This window comes from Episyrphus balteatus, chromosome 2 (genome assembly GCF_945859705.1).
Source record: "Episyrphus balteatus chromosome 2, idEpiBalt1.1, whole genome shotgun sequence".
NCBI lineage: Eukaryota > Metazoa > Arthropoda > Insecta > Diptera > Syrphidae > Episyrphus > Episyrphus balteatus.
The window spans coordinates 93,686,768-93,699,992 of record NC_079135.1 but is presented as its reverse complement, the minus strand read 5'-3'; the positions used below and the strand labels follow the sequence as shown (position 1 = coordinate 93,699,992).

At 31.5% G+C, this 13,225-nt stretch overlaps 2 protein-coding genes across 2 annotated transcripts; both read right to left on the bottom strand.

The window, feature by feature from the left end:
- Positions 1–4,311: 4,311 nt before the first annotated feature.
- On the bottom strand, positions 4,312–5,303 carry LOC129911209 (chorion protein S36). The gene is made up of 2 exons (XM_055988928.1): positions 5,168–5,303; positions 4,312–5,102 (listed from the first exon to the last, which is right to left on the bottom strand). Exons 1-2 carry the CDS (start codon positions 5,210–5,212, stop codon positions 4,383–4,385), a joined length of 765 nt encoding a protein of 254 aa, XP_055844903.1. The 5' UTR covers positions 5,213–5,303; the 3' UTR covers positions 4,312–4,382.
- Positions 5,304–11,245: 5,942 nt separating this feature from the next.
- Positions 11,246–12,599, bottom strand: LOC129911208 (uncharacterized). The gene is made up of 2 exons (XM_055988927.1): positions 12,499–12,599; positions 11,246–12,430 (listed from the first exon to the last, which is right to left on the bottom strand). Exons 1-2 carry the CDS (start codon positions 12,541–12,543, stop codon positions 11,300–11,302), a joined length of 1,176 nt encoding a protein of 391 aa, XP_055844902.1. The 5' UTR covers positions 12,544–12,599; the 3' UTR covers positions 11,246–11,299.
- Positions 12,600–13,225: the final 626 nt, after the last annotated feature.

Here is a 13,225-nt window from a genome sequence, read left to right as displayed (position 1 = left end):
CATAGAAGCTTTCCCCAATTAGGTGTCCAGTAGGCTAACATGAACCACTAAACACTTGAGCGATGAGAAATCAAAATAAAACAGACAACTAATATAATATCTACTTAGATAGTTTTGATTTCCTTCGACAAATCGTATTTAATAATAATCCAAATTGAAATTGTTGAAGATCAATAAATATTATCGTTATTAAAACAGACAATGACATGACAGTAATTTCCTTTAAATAAACTTTAAAATTATAGAGAAAAAACAATTGATGTTAAAAAAATGTATTTTATCTATTTCATGAGAACTCGTGTCTTGATTAAAATCTTTAATTAAATTCTCATAATTGCTATCTTCTATATACGATATAATAAATAATTGTTGATAAATAGATCTGTGCAATGAAAGAAACTCCGCCAAGATTGAAAAGAAAGATCGTTTTGACTTAACATTATGTTACGTAAGTAAAGTCTGCACGAGACCACATGCGGAAACGAACCAAGGCTAGCTTTGTATCAGCGAATAACATATATGGTGGTAAACATCACTAGATAACTTCAGTTTCTTGATGGTGTCACCTTCAACTAAATCGATCAAATTGCAATCGACGAAAGGCACTCCTGCAGCATTCTGAATTCAGGTCAGCTAATTGGATCACTTTGAAGGGGATCTTAAAAGTAGCATACACCAACTCTTCTACCTACCTCAATACCACTACCTGATTATAAGAGATTTTAGTGTAGTTTTAGAAGTAGGATTAAAGAGCTTCTCTTCTTGATATTAAAAAAAAACTGAATCACGACTGTTAATCAGATGCTTTTAGAAATTAAGTTACCCAATATGCTCTCAGTCATTAAATGCGTGTTTAAGGTGCATCCCCAGGTGAGGTTTTTCAGTGCAGCTGATGACGCTCTTTGGTTATTATGAAAAAATTAAAATTATAGCTATTTCCGTATAAATACAGAAGTTTTTTTTTTACAATAAATTAGTAAAGATTTGTTTTCTTTTTTTTTAATCAAATAATTTCAACATTGGTCGGCAACATCAATTAACTATCGGCTAAGTTAAGAAATCGTGCATTATCGATCACATTAATATAAAATAAATCACTGAGTGAAGCAAACTATAACCAATTCGTATTTTCATTACAAAGTAAATAACATATAAAGCAAACAAAATTGTAGGGAGTAGTTTTGTTTCGATTATGTAAAAGTTTTAGAATTGATACTTTTGTCGGCATTTACAGATCCCTTGAACTTATACGTCATTTTCAATTTTAAACATAAATAGGTATGTGTGTACTTAATTATACTTCAGAGGCTTTAAATGTTAAAAAAAAACTGTTTAAGATTAGCCTAGCTAAGAGCCAATGGGAAACTTTAAACCTGCTATATAGTAAAGGGTCAAGGGTCAATACCAATCATAACAATTTATTAATTAACTAGATTTTCTTTCTTTCTTAAAATATATTACGCAAATAATCTTATTTTTATATCCCATACAAAATTCTCCAAAATTAAGCCTAATAACATTATAGAAGACATTTTGTATGAAATATTCATTCAAAAAATCACCAATGACTTCCAAAAGTCTGGTACATTTTCTATCGGATAATATTTGTCGAAGTAATTACACGGAGAAAAATAAAGCACTTTATAACAAGATAATGCCCATTTTAAATCCCATCTGCTTAAAACAATAAGATTTGTTATTAAAATAATAATTGGAATCCGTTTAAATTTTTTAAAATTTAAAATTAACTTCTTTTCATTTTAATAAGTATTTTTTTTTTAACTCGCCAAAAAATTAAAAAATTTCTTATCAATTCTATGTGCACACTAGTTGATATTAAAAGATTTTCTTAAAAAGGGAATTATTTCAAATTAATGTGAAAATCTGCTTCAAATATTGGGTAATGTTTCAATTCAATTTCAATTTTGTTTTATTGAACATACTATATAAAATTGACTTAAGCTTAACTTATTTCTAATAAGATACATTGATTGATATAAAATTTTTTGGCACATATGGGGCCTAACCTTATACAATGGATAAAAGATAAAATTATATATATGTAAATATAGTACATGAATAGGCTTAATTTTACAACTGTGCTGACTAGGTTATCCTCGGGGTGTTCCGTCCCGGTTGTCCAGTTGTGGTATTGATTATGGTGGGTTGGGTGGTATGGCATTTAGCCGCGGTAGTAGGCCGATTGCGTATCGGCGTAAAAGTAAACTACTTCCTCGTTGTCGGTTGGGATTATGTGCTCATCCAGAATATCCAAAGCACTAAGGTATCTGGGTTCGGGATGTCGTTGTTGGGTTCTCATGCTTCTCATCAGCTGATTGGGGTGGTTGGCGATGCTTCCGACAAGTTTCTTTGCAGATTGCAGCAGATAATTTTCCAACGTCATGATGTTTGGTTCCTCGTAAAGTCGCTCGTTGCGGTAGTATTTTTGTCGCTGTCGATCGAAGTAAAGTCCGGTGCAGATCCTCAGGATTTTCCTCTCAAAAATTTGAAATTCCTTCATGGCTGTCCTGGAAATGGTATACCATACCGGAAAGCTATAGGCGATGACAGGTCGAAGAAGCTGCTTGTAGATCAGGAGTTTAGTTGGTTGGCTTAATCCGTTTCTTCTCTTCATGAGGGGGTGAAGGCGATGGAAGGCGTAGTTGGCTTTTTTCAGGACAGACCTAGAGTGAAGGTTAAACCTCAATAGCTCGTTAAAGTTGATCCCTAAATACTTCGCGTTGCGTTTGGCTGCCAATTAAGTACCATCAGGTAGTGTAAGTGTGATGCTCCTACAGTTTGCAGCTGACCGAATGCTTCGTCCTCCTGTTCGTCAAAAGCACAGTAATTCCGATTTTGATGAGTTGATCCGGATACCCCATTTACTGTAGAACTCATACAGTTTTCGAATGTGAGCTTCAACTTTCCTGGCAGCTATCGTTGGCGAGACGGACTTGTAGTATGTGAGCGAATCGTCAGCGTAAAGAAGGTTCTCGCACTCACTTGCAAGCGGCTGGTCTGACGTCAGGATACTATAGAGGAAGGGACCAAGTTTTGATCCTTGGGCAACTCCAGCTCTAATGCACTTCATTGCTGATATTGGGTAATGTTTGCTTGTTATTATATTGCCAGATGAATGGTTTAGTTGAGTGCAGGAGAGAGCGGTTGTGGGTCCATAATGATTTGATAGCGATAGTTGGATCAGTGCAACTAAAAACTTAAAAAATGTACTATTTTTTTTACAGTGCTATTATATTATATTTAAAGATTAAGTTTAATGTAATGTAACATAAATGCAAATTCACCTTAAATTAAAATATCTTCACATACAAATAAAAAGATTTTCTTATTAAATTAAATTGATTGTTAAAAATTGAAACATTTAAGAAATTAGGAAGACTTGCCCGCTTAATTTAAGACGCAAGCAAAAAAAAAAAAACATTTAATATGTACTTTATTTAAGCATGTCTTTTTTTCTTTCGAAGAAGGTATTTTGATGATATTGGGGTCTCTTGCATTAGAACTTAGTTTGGATTTTTGGTTTGTGGTTTTTGACTTGCAATAAATCTTGTTCAACATGTTACTGTACATAATGTGGATAAATAAAATTAAAATAGTGTTTTTTGATTTTTGGAATAGGGTAGGAGTCCGAAAATGTTCAAACATTTCTCAAAAAAAATTTGTCTATGCAAAAAAAAAAAAGATATACATATTAATCGACACAGTCAATCAAATTTTCAAAAAAAAAATATAATGATCCTTTAAAAAAAAATAATTTTTCAAAAAAAACTTGAAATTTTAAAAATCCAAAATGAGTTTTTTGAATTTTGTTCTTAATTTTAAGAAATTACTGAAACTTATTGTGCAAAAATTTTTTGGTTGAAATCAATTTCGGGTTTACAAAAAATTAAGGCATAGAGAAATTGTGTTATTGAATGTACCGTTAACAACGGTTTAAAAATCTATTTTTTTAATCAAAATCGTAAGAGCCGTTTTTGAGAAAAATAGACTTGTACATTTTAGTCGAGTGACCAAAACTTTTAACTTGGAAATAGCAACTTCAAAAAGGCTGCTATTTCAAGTTTTTTTTTAATGATTGCCTTAAAACTCAACTTAAGGGTGTGAAATTTCTTTACTTTTCATTTGAAAATGCATATTATGGTTTTTGACGCCAAACTTCATGAAAAGTGATCTGATTAATTTCTGTTGTTTTCAAATTTAAACCAATACTCTACAACATTGTCTTCTAGTTTATAATAAATAAAACTTTGTATTATCTTACTAACTATCTTTATTCACTCAGCATTAGATTCAATTTTTTCTTTTTGACAATTTCTTCCAAAATCTTATCTAAATATTCGTATAAAAAAATAATTTCCTTCTTAGAAAGCTGGCACTAATGGAGCTTGATTTGGTACAATGGCTTTCTTGCCTGGCTTGTAGACCTTAACGTAAACTGGGTTCAGACTAAGTGGTGCTGGCTGTCTAGTGATGATTTCATTTTGGAAAACAACACTTGGTGGCTGTCTGTAGATGACTGGAGCAGCTCTAACTTCAGCAGCTGGTCCACTGCTGATTTGGATGACTGGCGAACCGGGTTGTGTGACAACAGTTGGTGGCAATGGTGCGGTGGCGTAAATTCTATTGCCATAACGTCCTTGAACTGGAACATGCATAGATTGAAGAACAGCTTGAGCTGACAGATTTGGTGGCACAACTTGGATAGCTCCTTGACGAATTCGGGCAGCCAAGTTGGTTTCAGACAAAGATTCTTGGATAGCTTCCTGATTGGCATAAGGATTGTAAGCTGGGAGAGGTGATGAAGACCCCTGTGGTCCAAGTCCAGACAAAACATTAACTCCAGCAATTGCGGGCACACCAGCTGCTGCTGGTAGGCCAGGTTGCAAAGCATTCAAGTATGATTGCAATTGCTGAGCATTGACATTGGCAAAACCAACATTTGATTGATCCTGGTATGTGCTGGATTGAGCTTGTGCCTGAGCTTGGGCTTGAGCTTGTGATTGGCTATTGGAGATGCCAAGACTGCTAAGATCAAGTCCGTTTAGCTGGTTCAATACAAAGGGTTGTTGACAAAGTGATAGCTAAAAACGTGGAAAAATGGAAGTGTTATAGGAAATGTTTGCAGTATCATTTTTATTTAACTTACCGGTGCTATGGCTGCAACCACCGCGATAAAAAATCTGAACTTCATGTTGTTTGAAACCTAAAGCTTGTGCTAATGATCTCTTCCGTTATCTCCAACTTATTTATATATCAGTTAGAATTTAATGCTTATTCATAATAATACGTGATATAATCGCACATTCTCATCGCTCATTGTCTTGCAATTTATTTGTGATGTGCAATATTATTGAAAAAGAAAACAAATCGCTTAGGTAACGTATTTTATTCTTGCAATATTTTATGTATAATTTGTTGATGTTTCGTGGCTCGTTTAAACCAAAACATTCTTGGTTTTAGTTGAAAGTTAAAAAAGAAAACTCACTCACGTGCGTATTGTTCGATTTGTGTGGAGTAAATTGAGGTCATAAGAATTTTGGTATGTGCCAAAACTCAGTTTTTAAGATTTTGAACACCAAAGTTCTGTATTTTAAAATTTTGTATTTTAAATGGGTTTTTAAATCTTATTTTTTTAAGAAGCAAAATATGAATAATGTATAAAATGTATTAACTTATCGAGAGTTTAGCAATAAGTTATTTAACTGTTTATTGTCCACACAAGAAACACATCTGGAAGTTCAAAAGTTCTGCAATTGTAGATTTTTGTATTTAAATACAAACTTTTGCTCTTTACATTTTAGCTTCATAATAAATAAAATGCTTCCCTATTCGATGTGTTATGAGTTTAAAAAAATTATTCGCTAGCGATTAAATATTAAGAGCATACTGCTGATGATGGATGTTTTATTGAAGTTTGGGGTTAGTGAAAGAAAAAAGTAAAAGAAAATAGAAATTAAACCATCACATTTTCTAGCAAACTAAATAAACAATCATTTTTGTGGACATTTATCTAGTTTTATCACAGAACCCAAAAGGCAAAGTAAAATCGTCGCCTCAATAAAATAATGTCGTATGTTACATTCGACTACTTTTGGGAAAACGCAATTAAAGTTCAGATTTTTTTTTCTCGAAAACTGTACGGTCAATTTTTTTTAAATATCATGACATATAAAGAAAATATTTTTCTATTGAAAGGAGATGGCACATTTTTGGGCCCAGTGTGTTCACTAACGAAATGGGTATCAAATGAAAGGTGACAGTAAGCACATTACGTGGGTAAAATATTTTCAAATTCGGTAGTGGGATTTTGGAGATATTTGAGTTTGAAGTTTCGGATTTCAAAATCAAGATTTCAGCTATTTTTTTGAACAATTAATCGTAGAATGTGTAGAAAGGACTTTTTATATTGGAAATTAGTTAATCTTTCTTTTTCTAGTACATCATTTTTATATAGGAGTTATTCTTTCAGAGTAACAGAACCGCAAAGTATCTCATTCTCAGTAATTCCGCACTTAACTCTAAGGGTTGTTTAAAATATTTAAAATATCAAAAAACACACAATTTTCGGTAGTGTAACTCTGAAATAATAACTCCTAGAGAAAAATGATGTACTAGAAAAAGAAAGATTAACTAATTTCCAATCTTAAAAGTCCTTTCTAGTTTTCTGTCCGACCAGTCGTTCTCGAGATATTGAGACATATGCGTTTTTCAAAATGGCGGTCGGCCCACAATACCAAACAATACGCAATCTGAGATTTGTACTTGGGATAAACCCCTCTTCAATACTGCATTCAAACTTAGCTGACGTCATAGCTTTTTCCAGATTTTTCCCCATTGACTGAACTATAGTTTCTATTCTTATTATTTAATAGGCATATTTCAGCGCGTTTTTGTGTATTTTGCTTATTATAAGATTTTTGTATGTTTTAAAGAACTATTTTATATATAGAATTAAAGGTAACACATTAAGCTATCGAAAAATTGCAAAAAAAGTGGATGTCACCACTGAATATTTTGATATTTCGATGTGCCAAATGCCTCGCTTAAAATTATCACCTTTTGAGAAGTAAATACCTAATATGTATTATTTTTTTTAATAAAGAAAAAAACTTTTGATACAGATTTATAGACAAGAGAAATACCTTTCATTTGATACCAATATTATTTCTGTACACCCATTATTACGCATTCTACGATTAATTGTTCGAAAAATTAGCTGAAATCTTGATTGTGAAATCCGAAACTTCAAACTCAAATATCTCCAAAACCCCACTAACGAATTTGAAAATATTTTACCCACGTAATGTGCTTACCGTCACCTTTCATTTGATACCAATTTCGTTAGTGAACACACTGGGCCCAAGCTCCATAGAAAAATGTGCCATCTCCTTTGTTAGAATTATTTCAATATTCCAATCCAGAAACAAATTATAGTCAATTTTCTCCAATATGCCGATGTCGTATGTAACGTTTTCAAAGAAACTATTTGTTAGCCAAACACATACGACAAATTGATGACACATACGACAAAAATAAGCAAAGTTTAATTCGACACTTGTTCACGACATACGACAAATAGATGTTAAATTCAATGCGAAAAAACATAGAAGAAGGTTTTTTCTTTTAAAACAACTAACGTTAATTTATTAGCTTTTTAAAATCACATTGGCTCTTAGTAATAACACGAGTTTAGCGAAACTCGATTTTAACAAAAACATTAATGGTAAAATAACATACATCTAACTTATAAACTTAGAATTGGTTTAGAAGCAGTTCACCTATAAAGTGATAGAACTTTTTTAATTTTTTGTTAAAATCGAGGTTTCGCTAAATTCGGATATATTACTATGGGTTATTGACTTCACAACAAAATTCTTTCTTAAAGAGAAACTAACATAAATAGAAAAAAAATAATAGGTATGTATGTACATTATTTTTAAAGCAATTTTAGTATTAATGATATCACAGTTTACTAAAATTAAGTTACTATTCAAGTTGAATTAAAATTATTACAGTTTTAAGATAGCACGATAAAAGCTTCATACAAATTTCGTAGGACCAAGTTTACATTGTCACTGGATTGGGAACATTGGGGAAACCTAAAGGATCGACATCAAGGAATTCATCTTCCAATATTTAGTTACGTATGCTAAATTAATAAAATCATAAAACCACTATTTTATGCACTTTGTATGCATAAAATAGAGCATAATAAAGCTCCTCGGATAAACTTGGCGCAGGTCAACTCGTCCGACTTGCTCGACATCTTGATTGCAACTGAAATTTCACTCGTCAGTGTATTTCCTTATGGGACATACGACAAACGTTTACTGAAATTCCAGTAAAATATTGTTGTATGTATGTGTTGCAAAAACAGCACCTACGACAATTATTTACCGAACGAAGAAAAACATAGATTTGTATGAAAAAATTGTAGTATGTGATAATTTTTGTCGTATGTGCACGTTTTCTGTGCACATACGACAAAAAGCTACTGAAAATGTTTGTAAACCTACACATACGACAAAATGCATAGCGATTATCTCGGAAACGGATACAGATATCGAAAAACGGATTTCACAGAATGAAGGAGAAAAAATCAATTAGCAAAACTGCATTCAAATCTCAAAACCTCAATTTTGCACATACGACAATATTTTATTGAGGCGACGAAATATGCTTTCCTTATTATACCGATGTTCTTTGAGGTTTTGAAAATTCATTTGTTTTTGGAGTTTAAAAAAAAAAAAAAATCAGAAAAAAGTACGTATACACCAGAGTGAACCAATATAAAATATAGACAGAGGTACTCGTTACTTAAGTGTCGATGAGTTCGATAAGTAAAGCGTTCCCAAAGTGGTTCCCTGCCTTTCTTGATTATTAAAAATCAAACGTGATCGCGAATAGACAAACAAAAATGAGCTCTTGATCTTATGGTTAGGGCTATTTTTAGCTATTTTACTTATCGATTAAGTTAAAACGAAAGGTTTTTGATTAGGTGACATTTTAAAAATGAAAATTGAATAAGAAGTTATGTTTGTAATTAAAACAAGCTACAGCCCGTATGATACTTCATTTTTTTCACATTTTTAATTTATACTACGTTTCCACCTACCCTAAATCCGAGATTTAGCTAAGTAGATTTAGCAGAAATCTCGAGTTTTATTCTAAATCTCGGATTGAAGGTAGGTGAAAATCTTATATTTAGACTAGCTGAACCCAAATCTGAGATTTAGCGAAGTAGATTTAAAATAAATCTCGAGATTTATTCTAAATCTACTTAGCTAAATCTCGGATTTAGCGTAGGTGGAAACATAGTATTAAAGAATCTGACGGTTGTGTGAAAAAGACAGCACGTTTTTTTCTAACGAAACAGATTTAAAATGAGGAAAAAACGAAGTATCATACGGTTTTAATAATTTTTTTTTAAAATGTTTTTTTTGAGATTGCATTGAAGCTGTTTTTTAAAAAAAAAAAAAAATGGTTAAAAAAATGATTGTCTTTAAGCCAGTTTATGGACAATAATTTTACGTGAATACGTCTCCAATTTGTTTTATTTGCACAAAAGCAAAAAATTTATATAAAATAATTAATTGATTAAAAAATTGTTTGTAAGCAAAAACAAAATAAAAAAAAAGTATTGGGCTGTTTTGGTTTTGGATCTCTGGTGCAAAAAAAGATTAAAAAGTACGTATACACCAGAGTGAATCAATAACAATAAAAATAGCAACTATCGGCTCAAATAGCGTGTTGTATGTTCCTTTTCATTTTTCTTTTGTATACCTATATATACGCTTCAGGTGGTAAGCCTTCTCTTTGACTGAAAAAAAATCTGTTTAACTAACGAAACCGAAACTACGACTCAGACGGGCAAATAGAAATTCCAAAATGTATTCTTTAGATCAAAGAATTGAGCGTTTCTGCAATAGCCTGCCACCTTTCTTGATTATAAGACTTTAAATGTGAGCTTGAAAGTTGAGAATGATTTCAAGCTCAAGAACACAAGCACTTTAAAGGTTAAAAATATATATTTTTTCGTTAACCGTTTTTGGTGTGGCAAAAACCTGCAAAACAGAATATTAATGAAAAGTTTTTTTTTCATTCATAAAAGTAGTTTCTTGTATTTATAAAAAAAAAAATACATATACGCCGCAGTTATCTAAAAAAAAGTGCATCTCAGTAACAATAGTTATTTATAAATGACATTTTTATTAACCGTAGGAGACAAAAATCTGAAATTAAGCAGTCACTTCATAAATTAAAAGAGTTTAGACTTTAATAAGATTACACCACACATAGTAAACTTATTTTAGTGAAAAGCCGAATCACACGTTTTTGTTGAATTATTATGTTTATTTTATAGAGACATGTGTAGCTTGAAAACCAAATAAAAGAAAAGAAATAAAATACAAATTTCAAAAAGTTTAAAAGTCAATATAGTCTATTTTAACATGGACTTTTTTGGTTTCGTGTAGGATTGTAAAAATGTTTTGAAATTAAAAAAAAAAGTTATTGTAAATAAAAACTATTTGCATTAAAAAAAATTTTGTTTGCTGATACCACAAATATTTTGCATTAAACATACAATTTTGAATTAAATTAAAAATGTCTGCAAAATGCTAAATTCGTGCATTAAATATATTTAGCCCTAATGGAATCTCCAAGGGAATTTCGTTTCCCTCGAAATCTATTTTGTGATCGTGAATCTAACTCGGAATCTATTTCCAGGGAAGTCAAAATCGTATGAAATTACATCTTAATTCCCTTTGGAAATTAAATGCCTATATCAATACAGTTATTCTGACCATATACAGGGTGTCCCGGAATGAGATAAGAAGATTTTGAGAAATGATTCTTGGGTATATTCTAAGAAAAAAATTGTTCTACAGTAACTCTCTATCTGCAAAGTTGATACCCTTTAGTGATGATTTAAGAAAACGCTTACTTTGGTATGATTCTTCTAAAAATCAAGACATAAATGAAGTCTTTATCATAAGTATTAACGGAGTTAATAACATTAACATGAGTAAAGGTATTCCAAAGTAAGCGTTTTCTTAAATCATCGCTAAAGGGTATCAACTTTGCAGATAGAGAGTTGATGTAGAACAATTTTTTTCTTAGAATATACCCAAAAATCATCCCTTAAAATCTTCTTATCTCATTCCGGGACACCCTGTATATTATATATGCATATATCTTACAGCTTTTAATTAAAATCACAGTATTTATAAATTAATTTCACTTTATTTAAACAGTAATTATAACACTAATTGCTCTTTTAGTTCCCAGATTGTGTTAAACCTTGATTTTCATGTTCTCTCTCACGTGCATCGTCAGGTGATAATTTCTGTTTAAATTCCAAAAACCACTTTGGACTCCTGAAATTCAAGGGTTGCTGATTGAAATCAAATGTTGCTATTTTCTCTTGAGGCATCATTTTACGTAAGAATGAATCTTCAATTTTTCCATACCGAGTCTGTTTTTCTATTTCATCCATTGGCTTTGGTTCGTTAAAGAATTTTCTTTCTTGAAACGGAAGATTACTCTTTTTTGCAAATGTTGTTTGAACTATCTCAAAAGTTGGTTGATTGTTTATGTGCTGAGGCCTTGTAACATCATAAAACGGTCTTGGAATTTCATTTGTGGGTCGCGTCTTATCAGTTACATGATTTTGTGTGTTATTAGCCACAGTCTCAGTTAATTTTTCATTCAAATGTTGAGCAATCTTCTCAAATGATTGCTGTTCAGAAACCGGAAGTGACTGGGCTTTAGAAGCCTTATCAAAAGAACCTGGTCGCAATGAATCAAACGTTTTTTCTTCTGAATGTTGTGAAATCATTTTGGTTTCTTGTGAAGGCTGTAAGGATTCAATCATTGTCTTCTCATATGAAGGTAGCATTGGACGAATTGGGAGCTGTTGATATCCTAGTTCAGATTCATATGGTTTACTTATATGTTGTTGATTTTGATTTATAATATCGTGATGAGTTTTTCGCGGAAAGTGTGGATGCAAACTGTTCCGGTCACTGTAATGGTAAGCCATAGCTGGTCCATTTGAAACCATTGGTAATCTTGCGCTTTTATGCATTTCCCTTTGCTTCATTCCTCTTTCCAAAGCTTCGAGTTCATCCGGATGTAGAAGTTTCACTTTTATCAAATTGTCTTGTGTGTAATTTTGATGCCTTGCAAGTTGTGGAATATGCATGACATACGTCGATCTTTTGAAATTTCCATTATTCCTCCTCTCAGATAAATGTTTACTCAGCGTATTTCCTGGATTAATGATATCCGATTGATGAAGATCAAAATGAATGGCATCTTCGAATTCTGAACCAAAGTGTTCACTCAAAAATTCATTGGTAAGTTCAAATTTGTCATGGTTCATATGAATTGATGGGTACGATAAGACCTGTAAGGTTGAATAAGAAATTTATTGTTAAATTTTGTTTAATTTGTTAATGTTAAATATGTACTTACACACGTAAACAACAGAAACAAGTAGTAACAACAAGCTTGAATCATAATAATTCTGTTCTATGACATCGTTGACTGAATAATTGTTGTGTCTTTTGCTTGAATATATAAGTTTTTAATTTGCGATACTTTGCAATTTTAGAGATTAATGTAGGTTGGATTAAATTAAAAAACACTGATGTGACTTCTTTACGTGACGTTAAGAAATAAAATTAATACAAATCATGTAAGCAAGGTAATTTAATTGAATTGTATACGCCCTTCAAAAAAGGTCATTTAAAAGAAGGTTATATAGTAATGCAAATTAAGAGAATATGTGTGTTTTTTTTTTATTAGAATGAGTTTTACAATCAAATTAGATAAGAATTTGGGGAGACATTACAAAAGAGTAAACGGGATTTCAAATGTTAGGACTGACAAGCTTTAAATAGTTTTAAGAGTAGTTAAATAAAAATGGTAAACGATATATTTCGATCCCTTTCATATCATTATACTTAAACTATCAAATAGACTAAAACAATACAAAACGGCTCACTTGACAAAGTTTCAATAATCTGGCACGCAAACTATTTTTGCTATGCAATCTCGATCAAACGGGTTCCTATCAATTTCAGACTGTGATATTGAGTAATAGTTATATGTCCTATGGAGAAAATAAGTATAAATACAATTTCTGGTGCCAAGGCATATGGCATCGAGTACAATAAAAATTTCGTAAACCCTTTGGAAG